Source organism: Lynx canadensis, chromosome C1 (assembly GCF_007474595.2).
Source record: "Lynx canadensis isolate LIC74 chromosome C1, mLynCan4.pri.v2, whole genome shotgun sequence".
Classification (NCBI taxonomy): Eukaryota; Metazoa; Chordata; class Mammalia; order Carnivora; family Felidae; genus Lynx; species Lynx canadensis.
Genome location: NC_044310.1, coordinates 8217749 through 8239763, shown reverse-complemented (window position 1 = coordinate 8239763; position 22015 = coordinate 8217749). Strand labels below are relative to the sequence as shown.

The following is a 22015-nucleotide window of genomic DNA, read 5'->3' as shown; positions in this document are numbered from 1 at the left end:
GTTGGGGTTTAAGCCTGTAAATAATAGAAACTCTTGAAGCCTTTGGTGCGGGGTTATTTAGTTAGGACTCTTGATTTAAAGTGAAAGAGAACCTTACTCAAAGTGGCTTAAGGAAAAGGGGATTTATTGGCTTAAGAAAGAAATCTAGGCATGTCTAGCTTCAGGCATGGCTGGATCCAGAGGCTTAAGTAATGTGATCAGAAATTTGACTTTTACCCTTAGCTCTGCTTTCCTCTGATCTGGCCTCATTTCGAGGCAGGCTCTGGGCTCCTCCCACAACCTGGGAATATCAGTCAAAAGACAGTACATCTTTCCCATGATTCCAGCAAGTCCCCAGGAAGACACTCAATGGACCGGCTTGGGTCAAGTGCCCATCCCTCCACCAATCACTTTGGTCAGGAGATGGAATGTGCTTATTGTCCGGGCCTGGGTTACATACCCACTCACCTGGTGGAGGGGTGGGGGTGGTGTAAGGGGGTAATTGGGGGAGCGTGTGTGTATGGGGGAGGGTGGCCTCAGCCTCGCCTGCACCACATGTCCAGGATGCGGGAAGATCCTCAAAGAAAAATCAAGGTGCAGTGACCAGAGAGGGAAGAATGGGCTTGTATGGGAGACAGATTACAGGTGGGGAAGCCAAGAAGGAGACAGTAAAGTTTAGGAAGAGGGTGGGGGAAAGGAAGAGGCTCCCTTTGAGCCCCCTGTTGGGGGTGTGGTGGTGGGGGGGGCATGAGCACCTCTTTGTGGCTGGGAAGCACACTCTGCCATCTGCTGCAACCTGGTCTCGGGATGCAGACCTAGTCTCTAAGGCAAATCCAGGCAGCCTTGGAGGGCGGGGCTGGTCAAAGACATCAAGCCCCATGCCAGCCTGAGCCCCTCAGGCACAGTGATGTGTGGAAGAGGGAGGCTGGGCTCGTATTATTTCACATCTGCTGGGAGTGGCTGGCATTTCACAGGACTCCGCAGAGCCTTGAATGCCAAAGGCAATGGTATTTAGCCTGCTGGAGTGCATGTGACCACCGCTCCGAACTCCTCTAGAGGCAAAGGAGACTTGGTTCTTCCTGAGCAACTTTCTGCAGGAACCGAGGCTGGCCTGCAAGGCCTGTGCAGAGGGCCACTCCGCGTGCTTCGCTCAGCTCCCTTTGATTCACCTGGTGGGTTGTGCGTGTCACTCTGAGCCAGATGTTCTCTCCTGGGCCAGCGTGTTACCTCTTTCCATGTCTGCTGCCCCCAAAGCCTCCAGCCTTGCCCCCTCGAAGATCCAATGAATCCCTTCTTTTATGCCTAACATCAGCCTGCAGTAGGCTGTCCTTTGGCTCAAGAAGGCCTGTGTCTGGTGGGATCAACTCCCCAGAGGCAAGAAAACCGGTCCTCAGTCCCTGTCCCAGTCCCAGTCCCAGAAAGGGCCCTTTCTCCTCACTCTTCTTCCTCACTGCTGTCTGTGGTTATGTGTTTGAGGTTTTTTTTTTTTTTAATGTTTTATTTATCATTTGAGAGAGCGTAAGTGAAGGAGGGGCAGAGAGAGGGGGGGGGGGACAGAGGATCTGAAGTGGGCTCTGTGCTAACAAGCTGACAGCAGTGAGCCCAACGTGGGGCTGGAACTCACAAACTGTAAGATCGCGACCTGAGCCGAACTCGGACACTCAACTGACTGAGCCACCTAGGCACCCCGAGGGGTTCTTTTGTTAATTTTCCCCACCTCCACAGTAAGGTCCAGGAGGTCAGGGTCTGGGTCCGTGTTTGCGTTACCTTGTATCACTGAGGCCTGGAATGGTGCCTGGCACACAGTAGGTGCTCGGCAAGGAAGTTGTTGGACAAATGAACACACAGCTTCAATGGGTATTCTTCTGCCTGTCAGATGTGAACAATGATGGGAACAAGAGAGACTTGGGATGGCCACCGATGGTGGACAAAGAGGACAGCTGGACTTCCGGAGACTCAAATTCTGCTAGCATAGCAGTGGAGGGATTCGGAGCTCTGGACATCGTTTTGTCCCCTGCCCCATTTCCCAAGGGATTATATCAATGTTCAGTGGTTTGTTCAAGATCACCCAGGCAGGGCTGGAACTAAGACTTGGACACTGGACTCTCAACTCTAGACCTGGTGTTCCTTTTTCTGAGAGTAGCATGCAGGCGGGGGACAGCAACTGAGGGACATTTGTCAGCTGGCCCTCGGGTCAAAGGTGGTGCATGCTGAGAGGCTGAAGGGGACAGAGAACATATAGTCAGGAGCCAACAGCCCTGGGTGGGAAGCCCAGCTCTGTCTCTCACAAGCTGTGTGATCTCAGCCCAGTTACTTTTTGTCTCTGAGCTTCAATTTCCTTCAGCAGTGAAACAGAACAAAAACATTCCCTTCTGAAGCTGTGAGAATTCCCAAGAATGCATGGATAGGACCCGGGATGCAGTCGGCACTCCAAAAAAAGCTGGCTCTCATTAATAAGTATCTCCTGGCCTCCAAAGGAAGGAGGGAGAGAAGCTGGGGCTCAGGGAACTTTTGCAGGTGACAAGGGTCTCTCTCTGCCGGGCTCCCCTGGTGTCCCGTGGCCCTCCTTGGCCTGCTGAATGCCTGCACATCTTCACAGACCCCAGAATAACTGCTGTGCCCGAGCTAATGAAGGGCATCTCATTAATGCTCAGCAAAAGCTCATTAAAACCGTGAGCTGTGCATCAGTAGCAAAGGAAGGTCAAGGTTCTTTTCATGGGAGTTAGTGCCTCTGGGACTCTGCGTGCAAATATTCACAAACAAGTTAAAGGGCGATTTACTTGTAGACAAGTAGACAGTCAGGTGCGTGGGCCCAAATAGTCACCCACATCCTTCCCTCAGCCTTGCCTCGGCCTCCGCCCCGGGTGAGGAGAGCATTCCTGGCCGGGAGCTGGACAGAGCGGTCACCACACAGGGCCTGAGGGACCAGGACAGGTCAGCTTTGATGAGGAAATAAAGATCCGAAGTTGAGAATGCCACCCACAGAGGGGGAGCCTGGCAGGGAGGTGGGGTGGGGGTGGGGGTGGCGGGAGAAGCCTGGTGCTACCGGAAACTGCCCTCCCCTCTGCATCCCAGGTGTTCATCTGTGAGACGGGAGCCGAGCTCACTGGAGAACTAGAGGGGTCCCCAGAGTAGTGCCCAGGCAGGGCAGCCCTAGTCAACTGCGGGGAGGTGACAGCGACACCAAGGCCTGGCTGCCTGCTCAACACCCCCACAACACTGAAGAAAACAGAGGCCAAGGGGAAGGAGGAGGAGCTGTTTCTGAAAAGGAAATAGGCTAAGAGAGGGTTTCTTTACAAATGGGCATTATTTGGACTGCATGCAAATGATATGCAAATGACTTTGCCTCCGCTTTAAAACTACGTTATTGGAGAGGCTATTAGACAGACGGGCAGTCCTTTCTCAGAGCACCTTCCGGGCTGTCTTGTTGACTTGCCTCCCGGTCACCCCCCTCCCGCCTGGGCTTCACCCAGAAGCTTGCCTGCTCCTCCCACAGTGCTGATCACTGGAAGGGGCACAACCCCGGAAGGGTCCTCTACGCTGCAGAGCCCTGGGTTCACCGGCCTGGCCTGAATCCCTGAGCAGCCCCTTCAGGGCTGTGTGGTCCCAAGCATGACCTGCCCCTGAGAGACAGTGCTCTTTGCTGGCCCTCCAAGGGCTCAGGTTTCACATAAGGCTGATGAGAGAGTGCTTAAGTGTGAAGTATGGTACACATTCAACGGTTTCCATCTCAGATTTTCTAACCACAGGCCTCTCGCTCGATGTGACCACCAACCTTGAATGTCCCCATCATCGGGCTTTGTTATAATTCTCCCACAGGCAGTATGCCCTTACTGGCCGAGCATACATCCTGGGAAAAGCTGGCTGGGGGTAAAGTCTGCCTCCACCTTAACTAGCTATGTGACCTAGCCAAGTCCATCTCTTAGAGCCTTGGTTTCCCCGTGTGCAAAATGGGTATGCTAGCACCCACTCTGTAAGGTTAATGAAGGATCTATGCAGGCTGAGCCCTGTTCTGGGTTGAAATGTCCCCCCGAAAGACGCACTGAAATTCTACCCCTGGCACCTACACATGTGAGCTTACTTGGAAATAGGGTCCTCGCAGATGATAAAGTCGAGTCATTAAGACAGACCCTCATCCGATACCACTGGCGTCCTTAGAAAGGGAAAATGACGTCAACATCACAGAGAAAAGACGAGCACGAGAAGGTGAAGGCAGAGATTGGAGTGATGTGTCCAGAAGCTGAGGACCACCAAGGACTGCCAGCAACCAACAGGAGGCAGCAGAAAGGCCCAGAACAAATTCTCCCTTGGACCCTCCAGGAGGAACCACCCTGCCGACACCTTGGTTTTGGACTTCCAGCCTCCAGAACCGTGAGAGAATAAGCTTCTGTTGTCTAAGCGCCGCCCCCGCCCCCCGCCCCGGTTGGTGGCATTTTGTTATGGCAGCCCCAGCAGATTAACACAAATCCCCAGAAGGACGTCCGGCACGGTAACTGGTACCATTAACTGCTCGGTGTCTGTCTTCACCATAGATGGGGGGGTGGGGGGGGGTGGGAGGGCAGCAGTCCAAAAGTCTGCTGTTCCTGGCACAAATACCGAGTCCCTGCTTGGTTCCAGGCGGGCACTAAGTGGGAACATGGTGCTGTGCTGCTGTTGTGCATCCCTGGACCCCAGTTAATATTTACAGATGGCCAGGTGAGCCAGCCCGGAGACCACCCTTGACGCCTTTCTCACCCTCAGGGCTCAGTTCCCGCTCAGTCTGTGTGCAGCTCGCCAAAGCCCAGGGGGCAGCGTCTGCCCCGAGGAAGGAGGCCAGTACCTGGTGCAGCACGTGGCACGCCAGACGTGCTCAAAAACGCCCCAGCCGAGGAGCCAGAGGAACCCCTTAAAAGAAGGCACATCTACTGAGCCCCACTCCCACAGAGCTACCCAAAGCCCCCAACCTCGCCCCTGCACGCAGAGCACTCTGGGACCTTGGTCCCTGGGGGGCCCAGGCCCTCCCTCTCGCCTGCGAATACTTAGTTATCACGATTTGAAGAATATGGGGGAGCCAGCGATGTTACGATGCTCATGTTAATGGCGGCAGTTTCCTGTCACTGGGATTGGAACCATCTGCTGTGAGATGCCGGCAGGCACAATCAGCCCCCATCTCCCAGGGGCTGCCTCCCCCACTTCCGGCCCCAGAGTCGAGTGGGGGAGCTGGGGACTTGGATCAGTGAGGAAGGCTGTGTTGGGGCCCTGCAGCCCCCGGGGAGAAGGAGCCTGTTGAGGCTGGGGCCAGGGTCGGGCATGCAGAACCCCAGGCCAGTCTCTGTACTCTCTGGCCAGGACCAAAAGGCCTGGGAGGGACCACAGGACCACCCAGCACTGGCCACCATAAAGCTGGGGGAAGGGGAAAATAGGATAGGGGGTGCAAGGCCCCTGCCCTTGAACCCACTGTGCTCTTCCTGCAAATTCCCCGAGGGAAGCATGGGACTCAGGAGGCAGCTGGGCTCTGTCACCGACCCAGCTACAGGTCAGTCAATTTGCCTCCTGGTGCCTCAGTTTTCACATCTGCAGAACGGGGGCCCTGTAACACCCGCATGCGAAAGTTGTCAGCACTGAGGCAGTGTGAGAGAGACACCCCCGTGGTGACCCGGCATGGAGGGGGGCTGGACTCTTCTATCAGGGGATGTCTGGCACGGTGGTAGCCAGCTTCCCATCCAACTCTGGCTGGGCGCCGTGATGAAGGCAGTGCGGGCCACACAGGTGGGCATCGGCTCCCACACTGAGCGACTTGGCGCCTTTCCAGCTCAGGCCTGGGAACAGAACGAGTTAGAGCCGAGCCGGGAAACATGTCTCTGGGATCAGAGAGCAAGGGCCTCGTCCCACACCCGCTGGACAAAAGGTGCGTTAAGTCAGGACCCAGTGCCAGCGCTATAGGGAGGTCCCAGTGGGCAGGGGGATCTTATAGCCACTCCGGAGGAGCATGAGGCAGGCGGCCAGCCCCAGGGCCCCCGCCAGGAGCACAGCGCCCAGGGCTTTGAGGAAGGAAGTCCTGGTCCGGGTGAAGGAGCCGGGGGCCATGATGCCAAGCAGGGCCGTGCTGACCGTGAGCGTGTAGAGGATGGAGACACCTGTGTTGAGCGCGACGATCTTGCCGAACTTGGCAAACGGGGCGATGATGCAGAAGAAGAGGGGCACCGTGGCGATGACCGTGGTGAGGGCGCTGGAGACGATGGCCACTCCCACGTGCCGCACGGCCTCCAGTGTCCTCCATTGGCGCTGTGAGTGGGCGTCCTGGTGTGGGGTGAGGGCAAGAGCTGGGGCCAGGGACGGACATGCCAGTGGGATCCCTCCCCGCCTGGGGCCAGCCCGCTCCTGGAGGCCCCCAATTCTGCCTCCATAAATGGGGCCAGTAACAGCACCTGCTCCCCAGGGTGGGTGTGAAGATGAACCAACTCCCTGAAGAGGGGGCACAGGCAGGCGCTTAAAGGTTGCTATGACGACCAGGCTAAGGCTGATTTGCACAGTAGGTCCTCACAAATGGCCCTGATTGGAACGGACCTCTTTCTTTTGACCAAAAGCACCTAAACACATAGCTGATTCACGTATTTATGAGCGTTTTCACACCACCACAACTCCAGGTTAGGAAACAACGAAAACTTTACGAGACCCGAGGCTGGTGTGGGCACAGAGTATGTGAGTACATTCTCACTAAGCCGAGAGGTCCGGACGGGTGGTTGGTGGCCTCAGAGTCATGACTGGAACAGCCCGCCCTGCTCCCCAGGCTGGAGAATGAGACTCGGACACAGGAAGCAGGAAGGGCCCTTGGGCATCAACGGGTCCAACCCCTTATGCTCATTAGAGAAACAGGCTGGGGGATGGACCCGCCCAAGGCCTGGAGCGCTGCTCGGTGGAAATGCCTTAGGACCCGAGTCCCCTGGGCGAGGAGACTGGCTGTGGAAACCTCAGCCCCTGGAACGCAGTCTGGTTGGGAGCTGGGCACCAGGGATGTCCAGCTGTCCTGGAGGGTCCCTCCGCTGCACCGGGGACGGGAGATGCGTTGGGGTAGGACTGGCAGGTCGCTCACCTCAGCCTGGTGCGGGGGCAGGTTCTCTCCGGCCAGCAGGTAGCCCTCAACCAGATGGACGCAGTAATCCACGGAGGAGCCGACGAGGATGGACAGGGAGATGGCCTCCACGGCACCCATCTCCCAGCCGCTCCAGTACATAATGGTCACCACAAGGCAGACGATGCCTGCAGGGGGCCGGGGGGAGGCAGCTTGGACCCAGCCTCACCCACACAGTCCTTGAGGGGTCCTGGGCGAACTCGGAGGGCCCCTGGGGAATGGGGCCAAGCCTAGAGTGGAGCCCCCACTTCTAGACACAGGAGGGACAAGGAGGGCCAGGGCCAGAGAGAAGCGGACGCTCCAAGGGGGGGGGGACAGGTGCGGCAAGGGGTCACTGGGCCAGGAGCTACTACCCGGCGACACGCGGCTCCCTTGCGGGAGCACACATGCCTGTGGGGCACCGTCCTATGCACGCCTGTGGCTGAGGGTCTTTCTGCCTGGGAGGGAGGTGGGGGTGGTTGGGAAACCTTCACCGAGGAGATGTGACAGTTAAGGGTGGAGAGAAACCTGCCGACCGGAGGCCACTAGCAAGGCCCCTGCCCACTCCTGGCCCCACAGCCTGATGCCTGTCACCCCTCTGCCACATACCCAAGATGCTCAGGAGCACAGGCAGCAGGAGGAGCACGTGGGTGGTGAACACGGCCACGGCGGCCACACAGATGAGCAAGGACAGGGCCAGGCCGTACAGGGCGCTCTGCACCCCTGGAAGGCAAGAGCAGACGGTCCTCAGCTGGGCTTCGTGGGTGCGGCGCCTACAGGCCCCCCTCCCCTCCGTGGTTCCGAGGTTACTGGGGTTCCACGGGTGGACACGGTCACCACTAGCTGTGTCACTCTGGGCAAGCCATGACCTCCCTGAGCCTCACCCGTAAAAGAGGGCAATCACAGCCCCTACCCCACAGGCCTTGTTGGGAGTTTAGAGAGAACGTGGGTCAGGCCCTCGGCACGGGGCGTGGCACCGGGAAGGCCCAGCGTGACAGAGACCTGCCATGTGGTGATCACTGTTACTTTCTAGGCGGCCAGATTCAAGATCAGAGAACGTGGCTAGGTACCCCAGAGCAGGAGACCCCAATTCTGGCCTCCGATGGGTACTCCTGGCCACCATGCCGTTCTGGTTGCTGCAGGGCTCTTGGCCAGGACTGAGGACACGACAAGCTGTAGCTCAGACAGGCCCTGCCCTGCCCCCCCCACCCCAGGTCACCTCCCTGTCCCTTCCCCCCTCCCCCACCCGCTGCCACCGGCCCGGCCCCGGCGTGGGGGGCAGGGCTGCCACTTGCCTATGATCTCCATGAAGATCTGTTTCCAGTGCTCGCAAGTCTGGAAGCCTCGGCGCAGGGCTGAGCCCTCAGGGAACGTCTGCAGCTGCTGCTGTAGGAAGCTCTCCCAGCGCAGGTAGTCGGAGTATGTCTGGAAGGAGGACTTGCCCTTGTACGTGGTCTGTGGGGCACATGAGTCAGTGAGACGGGCAGGGGGCGGTGCCCACTCACCCTTCCCAGGTGACAGCTGGTCTGCTCTGTGGCAGATGCAGCCGGCCCTCGGCCACCTGCACACAGAGGATGCTGTGTGTGGGGGCGGAGGGTGCCACAGTCCAGGATTACCTCCCACCAGCCTCTGCGTGCACGTGTGATCCTTACAAGGGCAGCAGGTTCTGATGTAACCACAGTCCCCGTCCCTTTCTAGCAGAGCCCGCTGCAGCTCCCAGAGCCTCCGCGCTCTCACGCCGCGCCCTCTGCACACGCTGTTCCCTCTGCCTGCACAGCCAGCTCCCACTTGGCCTTCAAGGCTCTCACTAGGGTTCTGTCTCTTCCAGGAGCCCTTCTTTGATTAACCAAGACAGGCCTCTGCTGGGCTCTGCAAGGCCTCGGTGCTTCCCCATCACAGCTGTTGTCACTGCCCAGCAGGCTGCCCGTCTCCTGGCTGCAGCGTGAGTCTGCTTCACAGCCCCCAGCTCTGAGGAGCCGTTCGGGGGAAGAGGCAGGCACTCACCCTGCTCTGGGACCTTCACGTGTATCCTCACTGACCCCGTTCTGCAGAGGAGGAACCTGAGGCCGGCGGGGATACGTGATTTGTTCAAGGACACAGAGCACACCATTCTGAGGTGGAGCTGGACCCTGGGTCTCGGCACACGGACAGCAGGGGCGGGCTTGGGAAGCCTCGTGGAGTGAAGTGCCAGGGCCCTGAGGTCCGCAGATGCCCAAGTCAGGGCTCTCGTGTGCTCACGTGTGCGTGCGTGTGCGTGTGCGTGCGTGCGTGTGCACGTGGGAGTCCAGGGAGTGTCAGGATGAGAGAGGAAGTAGTGATGTGCGTGGATGGCTGGTCCTTTGGCTTCCAAGCTCTTCCGGGGCAGGCCCAGCACCTGGCTCTGCGACCCACAACCAGGCCCCCCAAAGGGGCCCTCAGAGGGGAGCATCCTAGACTCTCACCAGCCCCCAACCTCATCTGCTCCCCAGCCCAGAGGCTGCAAAACGACACACACCCTGGGCTGGTGGGAACCGGCAGACAGCTGACATCAGAGAAAGGGCAGCGCCCTGTGGTCAGGTGGCCCTGGTTTAATACCCAATGCTGACACTCATAACCACGTGACCCGAGCAGCCCCTCTGGTCTGGGCCGGGGGCGGGGAATCGGGGGACACACGTGAGGCGAGCCCTCGGCACTGTGCCCGGCTGGCCACGGGAGCTCACCGACTCAAAGGCCATGGAGATCCACTGCACTCGGCCTTCCTTGACGCCCACCGCCCCGTGGGACAGCTGCCCCGGGAGCAGGTTGGGCTCCGGCAGCTCCTTGCACTCAGGGTGCAGCATCTGCAGGACGGAGGAGGTGCTGTAGCCTGCGGGGAGAAGGGGAGAGAGGTGGTCGGGGAGGGGACCCCGGGAGAGCACCCCTGCCCCACCCCATCCCCCCCCCACATCGGACGTGTGTCCTCACCCACCGGGTGAGAGTGTGGGAAGGGTGCACGCCCTTCCCCCAGCCCCCCAGCTTTCAAACGTGTCTGTAACCAGTGGCAGTGCCATTAGGCAACTTACAACAGTCACTTGCCATCGGGGTGGAAAAGGACATCTTGTGCCCCCTTGAGCAGAGCCCTGGCAGGGCCTCATCTGTGTCAGCCCCGGCCCTGGCTCCCAGTTCTGGAAAAGCTACTCCTGCAGGTGCCCCCACACATGTGCACGTCTGCACCTGTTCATGTTCACGCATGAGCCCACTCAGCAAGAGTCACGCACCCCTCACCCCAGCGCGGATGCAAATTCAGGCACAGATGCATGTCTGCAGGACACGCGCCAGGCACACGTGTGCTCACGGCTGTCCACCCGTGGAGCCTCCCCAGCCTGTCCTCCCCCCGCGCACCTGAGGGAAGGCACTGGGCCCCGCCTGGCTTCACCAGCTCCGAGTTCCCCGCGATGGCCTTGCAGAGGCGACACAGGTGCCCAATTTCTTTGAAGAGATCAAAGCTGCTGTCATAGATGACACTGCCCTTTCCCAAGGAGACACAAGCGGGCACAGGCTGCTCAGTGAGTCAGGAACTCGGCCCTGGGCCCTGCCCCGGGGCCAGAACCTCCGGAGCTCCCACCACCATCACAGACACTGTGCTGGAGCCCCGGGCACAGTCGCCTGAGGTCCCTGCCTGAGTCCACTCTGTAGGGCTCCCACCACTGTCCACCCTGCACGGTGAGCCCCCTGGGCTCACCCCTGCTTTTACCCACAGGCTCTCACGGGGGCTTCCTGCTCCCTCCCTTCCCTCTGCACATCCAAACCCCTCACCCACTTCCCCAGTGTGCTTTGTCCCCTCCTCACCTCCCCACCCTCCTCTAAACACCTCGGGATCCTCGGTCTAGACTGATCACACAGATCTCAGACGGTTCTGGCTCCCGAATCACTTTGGGAAAGATTCCTGTATACTCAGCTGGACTGGCTTCTCAAGGCAGGAGCTATGACGGTACCACATCCACAGCCCTGCCTACCGCGTGCTCAGCCCCCACTCTGTGCCAGGCGGACCCAGCCATGGCTCCGTCCGTGTCTCTCCCTTTCAGACACCCGAGAGCCCAGCACAGGGCACAAGCGTGTACAAGGGAGGAGACAGAGCGGAGGGCCCCTCGGTCAGGCACGCAGCAAGGGCTGTGGGCGCAGGGAGGGCCTCCTGCAGAAGGAGGGCGTTTATACACCTGCATTCTCCCTCAGCTCCGTTCCAGCCCCTCATGGTGAGGGGGCAACCAGCTCAGGCCCAAAATGTACCCAGATTCCTGGGTGATTCTAAGAGCTCAACCCTGATCACTCCTCAAGAGAAGCAGTGCCCTCAAGAGCCCATGGTGGTCCCGTCTGAGCTCGGTGAGCAAAGGAGCCAGGAGGGGGTGTGGGGAGCAGGGCTAGTGGCCGCCCAAGCCTGGTTTGTGAACCTGGTGCAGTCGGGTCCTCCGGCATCTGCTCAAAGTGGGCCCACGTACCGGGTCTCCGATGACATGGTTGTCCACCTGCCGCGTGCGGTTGATGCCAATAATGCCAAAGACCACGAAGACCATGGCCCCGGTGTCCACCAGCGGCCGCACGGCTGGCTTCCCGCAGCCGGTGTTCACGCAGGGGTTGAAGCCGAAGGTGGCCGAGAGGCGGGCCTTGGGCACTGCAGAGGGAGTCACGTCTGTACAGGAGGGTGGGGCCCGGCCTCCCCAGGCCCCAAGGCAGCCTCCCCGTGCACGTACCTTTCTCACTGGGCACATAGAAGAAGCCTTTGGTGGGGCCGTCGGGGCTGGAGCTGAGCAAGCAGCCCGGAGGCGCGGCGCACACACGCCCGTGGAAAGGGGGCTTGTGGGACTGAGCAAAGTACACTTTCCTGTGGAGGCAAAGGAGCCGGGCTGAGGCTGGGAAGGCCGGGAGGAGCCTGGGAGGTGAGGCAAGCACAGCCATGTGTGGCTGCGAGCAGGGGCTAGAAGAGTGCGGGGGACGGACTCGGGTCCCCCAGCACAAGGATGTGGTCTCGGGTTGGGGGCTGGGCTCTGGAGGCCACTTCTAGTCTGGCCACTGCCAAGGCGCTCCCCAGGGCTGCCTCACAGCCTTCCCTTCTGCGTGTCTCCCCACCTGCTGCATGAGGGGTGAAGACCAGGTTTCCAAACCACCCTACAGGGGGTGCAAGAGTTCACAGAGGGGCCCCCCGGGCCAGCCTCAGGGTTCCTGCTCAGAGGCACCCTCACCTTAACCTGAACAGTCACTGAGCCTCAAGATTCTGTGTGAAGCAAGGGTTCCGTGGTTAGCTTGTTCACCACTGGACCTGATGGAGCTCAAGGTTCTTTCTAGAATGTTCTAAGCTCGTCCAGGCAGCCTGATCCCAATTGCCGTTGTGTCCTTGCAGAGCAAGCCCAGCCCTGGCCTCAGGGGAGAGCGGGCAGAGGGACCCCCACTGCCCGTGCCAGGGTACCCGAGGCTGGAAGGACCCAGGGAACCCGTCTCAGTCACCTCCCCACTCCCCCCCACCTCTGCACCACTGCCCTCTGCCTCAAGTGGAGTCCAGCCTTTGTGGGTGCCTGGTGCCCTGAGGCCAGGCTGTCAGAGACCGTAGCCCCGTGTGTCACCAGCACAGGGACCGCACTGCTGCTCTCTGGGCACATATCATCATTTGTAACGACATCGCGGCTGACTCGTTAGCTGCTGTCTCCCGCTGGCTGGCCTAAGGGCAGGACACACGTCTGTCCTGTTTACCACCGTATCCCCAGGACTAGCACGGTGCTGGCACACAGTTGGTGCCCCGTGTTTGTTACGTGAATGAACGATAAAATACAGCCTCAATGGAGAAATGAATGTGGGGTCAGAACACAGGAATAAAACCTGGGAAAGAGGTGCCCCCAGCTGCTCAGAGACCCGCCCCCCCCCCCCTCCAGTGCACAGGCACAGAATCCCAACACTCATTAAGTATTTTGGGGCACTTATGTTATACCGGGCACTAGGCAGGGCCTGGGGATACGACAGGTAAGTATAATAGACACAGTCCCTCTCCTGTCTCCTTACGGTTGGTGGGGGGGGGGGAGGGCGGTGTTTTCTGAATTGATTATATTGGGAGAGAATGTGAAGAGTGCCTTCGAGAGGATGTACGGAGCGCACACGTCCATTCATTCGGCAAGTGTTAGCCGAGCGCCCCCTGTGTGCAAGACACCGTGCCAGGTGCGAGGGACGGAGCAGGGGAAGCAGTCAGGGCGCCCGTGGAAGGATGCCCGCGTGCTCCTGACGCAACACAGCTTATAAACCAGCCGGTCAGTGTGTTTCCAGGTGGTGATGGGGCCAGACTGGGAGCAGGGGGTCCCTCGCAGGGAGAGAGAGCGGGTGTGGCTCTTCTGGATGGAGGGGGGGGGGGGGGGAGCCTCTCCCCAGGGGGGCATCTGAGTAGACCCCTGAACCCTGGAAAGAGGCCAGCACATGAGGCTCGCGAAGGAGCTGTGGAGCCAGCACGAGGCAGAGCGGCAGAGCAGGTCACGGGCCGTCCTCTGCGCCCGAGTTCCCCGCTCCCCGGTCCCGGGCACAGAACCACCTGAACGCGTGTGTGCACGCGGACAGGGGCTTCCTAAAGGCGTCTGCTGACATCCCTGGGGAGAAGGGGGCCGGGCTGGCGGACACCGGCTTATCCGCGATGCTCTGTTACCGGGTGTGCTGCTGCTCTTTGGCGGCCGCGTAGAAGCTGAAGTCAAACTTCCAGCCCCGCTTGGCGTCACAGGCCAAGGTTGTCACCATCCACTTGCGGGAGGGGCTCGCCGCCTGGAGCAGCCCTACTGTAGACATACAAGCGGTCAGCTTCTTGGTGAAGTTACCCAAAGGCGCTCTATACACCTAGGCAGTGGAGCGACAGAGACAAGACACGTGACTCCGGGGGGCTGCCTCGGCCTGGGCCCGGCCTCAGGCTCCGCGCCCTCCCCCCGAGGCTGGTCCCACCCCGTCCCCGCGCCCACAGCTGGGGACAGAGGCTCAGGAGGCCCGGGTTCGAGTCTGCACATTGGGCAAATCCTTCCCTCCCTGTCTGAGCCTCAGCCCTTTCCTGCAGCTGAGCACCTACTGTGTGCCAGGCCCTGAACACACAGTAGTCAGCAACATGGGCTTGGTCCCTGCCCCCCGGGGGGCTGCTGATTGCAGGGGCTGTGAATTAAAGAGTCAGGATGATAAGACACGGGATAAACGGGCAGGGGAGGAGGAGGGCGAACCGAGAAGTGCGCCGGCACAGGGCCCTGTGAGGAGGTGACAGTTACGCTGAGGCGTCAGTGAGGGGCCTGCCATGCATTAGGCTGGAAGGAAAGCTTTCTGGGCAGTGGGAACAGCAGTGCAAAGGCTCAGGGTCAGGAAACGCCACAGGCATCTTTCAGATGGAAATATAAAGCCTGAACACAGGAACTGACGTAGGTAACTACGTCACCCAGAGGGTGTAACATGTCAGAGAAACACAGGTGACCCCTGACAGGGCCTGGGTTGGCCCTCAGAGGCTCTTTTCTGGGGTGCGGGAGTGGCTGCCAAGAACCACATGTAACTTGCTGAGCAGCACTTGCTGTGTCTTACGCGCTACATGCCATGCAGGCCTCACTTCATGGACCTCCGACCCTGGCTGTGCTTTACACACCCCGTTTCACAGATGAAGAAACTGAGGCTCAGAGAGATTAAGTAAGCTGCCCGAAGACACCCAGATTACAGATGGCAGAGCCAGCACTCGAACCCAGGTCTGGCTGACTTGGGAGCCCATGCTGTCCCCGCTCTGTAGGTGCTGCAGACCTGGCTGGGAGAGGGTCCTCATCTCCTGTAGCAGCTCCATCCTCGCAGACCCCGCCTCCCCCTCCCTACATGGCCAGTGCCCGCCAGTGCGGCGTCGAGGGCCACCTTCCTCGGTAGCAGCGGTTCAAGTCCCGGCAGCCCGGACTCACCTGAAAGGAGGGCACCTCCCCGTCCCCGGGGGACACGATCTGCCAAGGGGCAGGCAGGCTGGCGTTGAGGGAGAACCTGTACACGGCCGGGTGACCCTTACTCTTCACCTTGGAGACATACACGGTGCCTGGGGAGTCTGGGAGACAAACGAAGGATGGAGGAGGGGTGGACAGTCACCCTGACCGGCTTCCCTGACCCCGGAGCAGCCCGCTCTCTGTTCCGCATCAGGGCTCAGCTCTGAATGCTGGCTCTGCGCCTCTCTATTGGACCGAGCCCACGGCAAGCTGGGGGTGCTGGTGGTGGACGCGGGGATGGGTTGGTAGCACAGATGAAAGGGAGATGGCAGTGGTCACCAGGATGGGGTGGCGGCATAGGTGGAGGGAGTGACGGCGATGGTACGGATCGTGGTGACGAGGTGCAAGCAATGTGGGCAGTGCCACCCAGGGCGGGGCGCGGGCTGAGCGGTGGGGCCGGAGCTGGGAGTGACAGTGGTAGGCACAGAGGGGTGACGACAGCCAGGGGATGATAAGGACACACAAAACTGCCCCAGGGTGGGGGCTGATTCCTACACGTGTCCCAGCACCCCATCTGTGACAGAGACCCGGGCAGGGATGAGCCACCCTCCAGGGCCCAGGACACCCCTGCCCTCCCCCAGACACTCAGGGTGGATCTGGTGCACGGCGGGTTCCTAGGGCACCAGAGCCTGGCTGTGGTGCTGGCAGGAGGGGCCCTGAGGTCACCCCTCCACACAACCCAACCCCTCCTCAGTGACCCCAAGAACACAGACTGTTGTTCTCCCAGGAGACCCAGGGAATGAATGTCATCTATCTCCACAGGACCTCCACACCCCAGCATCAGGCAGGATCCCCCAGAGCCCCCACCCCAGCCAGAACACATGCCCCACTTACCCTGTGGGGTGGCCTCAGGCCGGCTGGCCCAGGAGACCCCTGAGCCCCGCTTCTTCTTCTCCAGGGACGTCCGGATGTTGTTCTGCAGGCTGTGGGGCTTCTCCTGGAACAGACCTGCCCCCCCCCCCCCACACGTCATTAGGGACACAGGGCCTCCCTGGCTGAGCCTGGAAGGGGAGGGCAGAGACTGGGACGGATAACAGCCCCAGGGACTTGGGCCTCAGGGCTCTCAGCTTAGGGGGAGGGGTGTCAGGGGTCTGAAAGAAACAGGATGGAACTGAAAAAGTGCCAAATATCGAATTTGCAGGAATCTTTATTTAAAATTTTTTTTATTTTTTTTGAGAGAGAAAGACAGAGACACAGAGTTCCAGCAGGGGAGGGGCAGAGAGAAAGAGGGAGACACAGAATCCGAAGCAGGCTCCAGGCTCCAAGCTGTCAGTGCAGAGCCCGACGTAGGGGCTCGGGCTCCTGAACTGCGAGATCGTGACCTGAGCCAAAGTCGGATGCTTAACCGACTCAGCCACTCAGGCACCCCTGATTTCGCAGGAATCTTAAGGCGAAAGAAAGGCACCTGTCAGCTCCACCCAGAGAAAGACATGCGGACGCATTCCCTCGTCCTCCTCGCCACGCCTCACGTCCCTGCTCTGGCAAACGGGGTGACCCCGAATCTCCAGAGGGTGGTGGAAGGACCAGACGGGGTGCTGCATCTCGTGCACTTGGCTACATGTCTGGTTCATGATAAATGCTCAATTAGTGGGAACAATTAGAAAAGGAACATCATCAACTAGCACAGATGACAGGGGACTGTCTCGTTTTGCCTCAACCACTGCGGATGAATTTTCTGTTTTCTTTGTCGTTTTCTAATGAGAGAAATTTGACACCTTCAAAGATGCAATCTTCACAATAATTCTAGAAGGTCGCTATCATTAACCCCGCTTGACAAAGGAGAAAGCAGAGGTTCAGGGAGGTGCCGTGACCCGCAAAGGAAGTGAGAGGCAGAGCCTCATTCAGATCCAGTCTCATTGGCCCTGCAAGCCCTTTTTGGGACAACATGAACAGGTCCCTCTGAGAGGCAGTTCAGAATGCTGAGAGCTACAAGGGGGTGGGGGCTGGACTTGGGCCGGCATCCTGGCCCTTCTCCAGATGATTCCAGGAGTTTCGGCACTATCCTGGGTTTTGTCCATCTGTGAAATGGTAGTGGATGTGGCTTTTTGACTCCGGGCCCTGAGGGATGGCAGGTGGCCTCATAGCGGCAGTAGTAATGGAGTTTGATGCATGTGCCCGGGCGGGCAGGACAGGAGCCGGGGATGTGGCGGGAGTGGGGGGGGCGGGGGATGGCTCCAATTTAGGAGGGGCTCTTCAGACACCTCCCTGAGCCACACTCGATTATCATGCATTTGGCTAATACCAATACCAAGGGGAAGGCCAGGTTAATACGGACACCGCCCTAACTAAACGAAGGCAATTAGAGCGGTCAGCGGATCTTCTCCTAGGAGCAGGAAGCACTTGCCCAAGCATCTTCTCCTTTGGTTCTAACCGACTGGCCAACTTCCCCTGCCCCCAACCCTGACCTCAGGCTCTCCTCTGGACCAGACTACCTCTAAGGCAAGGAGACATCTTTAACTCACCTCTTTGCTCATCCCTGATACCAACTCCATCCCCAAATCCTATGGCTTTCACCTCCTAAAAACCTCGTGGCTCCGCTGCCCCCATAAGCACGCTGGCCTCAGGCCCACCATCTCAAGTTCAGATGAGGGCACCGGCCTCCTACCTGGTCTCCCAGCCAGCTTGCACCCTGGCCCTACCGTCCACCTCCACACAGCGCCCTCCATCACAGCCCTATTCTGCTCAAAACCCTCCACTAGCTCCCCCTGCCAATTAGAATAAAATGCAGACTCCTCGCTCTAGCCCTCCAGACCCTGGCCCCACCTACCTGGTTGGCCTTAGCTCCTGGGGCTGCCTCTCTCAGACTTGGCCCTGGTCTTGCCCACCTCTCTTCTCTTCTCTCTCGAGCTCCCCAGGTGCCCTGTTCTTCCTCCATCACAGCTCAGATCCACTATTACAACGCCGGCCCCTGGCAGGCGAATGAACTCCCTGAGTTCAGGAAGCCTGTCCTGCCCACTGCGGTCTCCCCAGCACCCAGTAAATACCTGTTTCAGGAAACGCAGAAACACTCAGGCTCAGCGATTTGCTGAGGTTGCACGGTGACAGAAAGCCTGGACACGTCACATCTCTCAGGCTCACAGTCTTGGAGACCCGAAACTCCAAAGAGAGCAGGGAGCCACAGGGGACACCCCGACGGAACTCTCACCTGAACAGGTGATGCACGATATGCCCTCAGCGCTCAGGTTGTACTTGAGATCCAGCAGCACCTGGATGTTGGTATCGGGCCGGAAGAGCAGGGGGGCCCGGCTGGCGGGGCGGAGCCGGCTGGCAAACACCAGGGACAGGATGAGGACGGAGACAAAGAGCCCTGCCAGGAGAGGACGCCGCGCTAGGTGGGGCCAGGGCGCAGGAGGCACCCACAGCCCCAGGTGAGAGCTGTTCCCTTTGTGGGGTGGCAGGGTGGGGCGGGGGCCCAAGGGAGCTGGCAGAGGTATGGTGTGCCGGCCTGGGGGTGAAGCCTTGTCAGGGACTGGTCCTTGGTGGGGGGGGGGGGGTTGGGGGGGGATGGATGTTATTTGTGTCATTTGGAGATCAGGCTATAAGCTGCAATCTCAGACTCCTGGATAAGAATCAGCCACTACCTTAGGGCACTTAACAGTTGATAAAGAGCTGGCACACGCGCTTGGTTATACACAACCTTAAATACTGTCAATCGTTATCATAACAGCAGCACTCAATGTTTCTTGACCACTTACTGCACCCCACACACCCGGCTGAGTTCCCTACTTGCCCCACGACTGCCTTATTAGATACACACTGTTCTTTTTTTTAAGTTTGTTTATTTATTTTTGAGACAGAGAGAGAGAGACAGAGAGAGACAGAGACAGAGAGAGAGAGAGAGAGAGAGAGAGAGAGAGAGACTCCCAAGCAGGCTCCACGCTGTCAGTGCAGAGCCCGACGTGCTGCTCCATCCAACTCAGGAACCGTGAGATCACGACCTGAGCTGAGATCAAGAGTCAGATGCTTAACCAATTGGGCCCCCCAGGCGCCCCTAGATAGATGCTATTCTCCTCCTCAGAAACAGGATAGGAAAGTGAGGCTCAGACTGACTCACAGCTCAGCCTTACTGGCTGGTCACCCAGTTGGTGACTGACTGGTCTGACCGGGTGGTCCGACTCTGGAGCCCAAGCATTGAGGGCTCTGCTCTCCCGCCCAGCATGATGACTGGCGCGTAGTAGGTGCTCAATAAACAACAGCTGTTGTGGGACCGGCTCCATTCTACACAGGAAGGGGGGAGGCCCAGAGAGTGAGACACTAACCCAGGTTCGTTTGCAGGCGGGGGCTGGGATCCCACCGCAAGACACAGGGGAAGGAGGGTGGAAAGCTACTTACCCACGATCACCCAGCGGCTCTTGACGGCTGACCACAGAGCCCAGTGGTACAGCAACTCCTGCAGCTGGGCAATGAGCTGGCCCCGGCTGCCCCTGTCGGGTGCTGGCTGTAGGCTCTCCGGGGGCACAGACACCAGGGACACGTCTCCCAGCTCCAGCGACACTGCCAGGCAGAACAGCGGCCCATCAGAGGCCTGGCCCAGACACCCATCAAAGCCCACCCGTGTCCCCGCCCTCCCTAGGGAAGCCCAAATGCTCGAGGGGGATCCCCAAGGGCCATCAGGATCCGCCTGTCCTCAAATCACTTCGTCGAAAGTGACCTCCCTGGCAGACACAGCCCCGGGTCCCGCCAGGGTCAGCAGGGCAGGCCTGTGCCGGAACTCACCTGGCTCCTCCTCCACATTCAGCAAGGGGATGTCATCATCGAGGTAGGGCATGGGGCCCTGGGTGGGGCTGCCCCCAGCCCGCTCGGGGGCGGCAAACACGTCCCCGGGGAGGTGCAGGGAGCTCTTGCGGCCACACTTCTGGTGGCAGCTACGGACAGAGTCGGGGAGAGGGGTGAGCCCCGAGGGCCCCGGGTGTGCCAGGAGGGTGGGGCAAGCCCCCCCTCACCACCCCCCACCCGCCCACCACGTGAGCCCGGGCCTCAGGCTGCTGCAGACATCTCCCGAAGACACGCGTCACAGACTCCCAGGAGCCTGTTGCCTGGTTCCTTCCCGGTGCCATCTGCCCCCCCAGACCCTCGGTGCCCCCCTTCCTCTGGACAAAGGGTGACAGCAGCCATGACCCAGGGAGAGGGACCCCCGCCCTGGCATGCCCTGCCCCAAGCCCAGAGCCCCTGTCATTCCCGGCACCCAAGCCCAGCCAGCCACCCAGGCCAGACCCCATGTGGCCTCCCCCGCTCTCCCTCCTTGCCCCACCACTCGGGCCGTGAGACCCCAACCCCCCAACTTCTGGCAGCAACCGTGGCCCTGACCCGTTCACGTCTGCACACAGCTCACTGTGTCTAAATATGTTTCTCCACCAAGAGGAGAAGCCTGGGGACATTTAGTATGGCACCTGGGCATGGGGTCTGGTCAGATTACGAGGTTTTAATCTCAGCTCTGCTGCCTACTGAATGGGTGAGCTTGAGAATGTCACCCACCCTCTCTCAGCCCTTGTTTCCTCATTGGTAAGACCGGCAAAACAAGGGAACCCAGATCCGAGGGTCCCGGGGACGGGGAGGCGGTGGGAATAAGGTCTTATGCAAAAGCGCTCTGTCCACTTCCCGGCACGGAGCAGGTAATCACAAATGGCGACTATCAGGGAGGGTTCTCTTCTTCCTTGGTCCCCCAGTAGCACCCAGCATAGAACTGGGCATACAGAAGGTGCTCAATAAAGGATCACAGAGCTTGTAGAAGAGAAGGTGGTATGCTGAGTGGCCCCAGAGGACACGCCCCCTCCCCCTCGGCCCCCCCCCCCCCCCCCGCGCCTCTGCCCACCTGCTCACCTGGTCTGGCAGGCACTCTCCAGCGGTGCCATGTAAAGGCTCCAGATGCCCAGGGCAGCAGGCATGGTGAACAGCACAGCCAGCCAGCAGCAGGACACGATGAGAGACATGAACAGGCCAAAGTCATGGACGGCCGGGATCTGGCAATGGAGAGGCAAGGGTGGGATGTGAGGCTGGTCAGGCCTGGAGCCCAGGGAGTCTGAGACCCTGCAGCTGGACCACCTCCAGAACGAGACGGGATGAGGAGGCTCAGGCTGCCAGGCTGCCAGCCACGGGAACTAGGAGGACGTCAAAAGGCAAGGGCTGGTGTCAGGGGACCCAGCAGGGGAGGGACACTCCCAGCTCTGGGTCGGAGGCTGGTGTCCATGCTGCAGCCCACTGGCCACAGCGGTGCCTGACTTGGAGCAGGTGCTCGATAGCAGTCATTCCCGGAGCGACTGACGATCAGAGGAAGACAGCCCGTTAGACACCAGGCCGTGTGTTAATGAGGGTAAGGAAGAGAATGTTCACATATGCTCCTGGGGCTGAGGAACAACAGGTGTGCTCCAGGGTGTCCCAGGGACCCTCACAGGGATGTGGCGCTCAGAAGGAAACTGTAACCAACAGCAGACAAGCCTTCACTGTTTGTGACAAACTTGGGACAATCATCTCCTTTTAGTCTCTGAATAAGCTACACAGGAGGGAAGTGAGGCTTAGAGAGGTCTGGAGGTCACGTGGCCCATCACAAAGGTGGAACTAGAGCCCAGCTCTGCCTGTGTTCTGGATGCAGTTCTCTAGCACGGCCTGGATAATCCCAAAGCATCTAGTGGTTTCTCGATGGGACACCCGGCCCAGGTCATTAAATGTTTTGAAGGCTCAGGTGGGCTCACTGCCTTTCAGGTTCTGTCGGCACCAAGGCCCTGGCCCCAACTCAGACTCTTCTCCTGGGCCCAACTCAGAGGCCTGAAGGAGCATGGGGCCAGGGGAGAGGGACGTCAGCGAGAGGGGTGACAATGCAGTGTGAAGCCGGTGGTTGGAAAGAGCTCTGGACGGAGGGTCAGGGGACTTGATAGGCCACCACTTACCAGTTGTGTGACCTTGGGGAAGTTGCTCTACCTCTCTGGGCCTCAGTTTCTGTATTTGGAAAATAAAGATGTAATTGTACCTTCGTCCTATG

General features: G+C 59.5%; 1 protein-coding gene across 1 annotated transcript in view; it reads right to left on the bottom strand.

The window, feature by feature from the left end:
• Positions 1–4536: 4536 nt before the first annotated feature.
• The window catches only part of DISP3 (dispatched RND transporter family member 3), a 30898-nt gene continuing 13419 nt past the window's right edge, over positions 4537–22015 (bottom strand). The window contains exons 6-20 of the mRNA XM_032594194.1: positions 20860–20999; positions 19756–19904; positions 19372–19533; positions 18185–18346; positions 15874–15987; positions 14965–15101; positions 13704–13888; positions 11776–11906; positions 11524–11696; positions 10430–10556; positions 9769–9914; positions 8365–8524; positions 7679–7792; positions 7052–7218; positions 4537–6258 (exon numbers count right to left, since the gene is read on the bottom strand). Of these exons, the coding sequence (XP_032450085.1) occupies positions 5896–6258; positions 7052–7218; positions 7679–7792; positions 8365–8524; positions 9769–9914; positions 10430–10556; positions 11524–11696; positions 11776–11906; positions 13704–13888; positions 14965–15101; positions 15874–15987; positions 18185–18346; positions 19372–19533; positions 19756–19904; positions 20860–20999 (2430 nt within the window). The 3' untranslated portion in view covers positions 4537–5895. The remainder of the gene's footprint in view (positions 6259–7051; positions 7219–7678; positions 7793–8364; positions 8525–9768; positions 9915–10429; positions 10557–11523; positions 11697–11775; positions 11907–13703; positions 13889–14964; positions 15102–15873; positions 15988–18184; positions 18347–19371; positions 19534–19755; positions 19905–20859; positions 21000–22015) is intronic.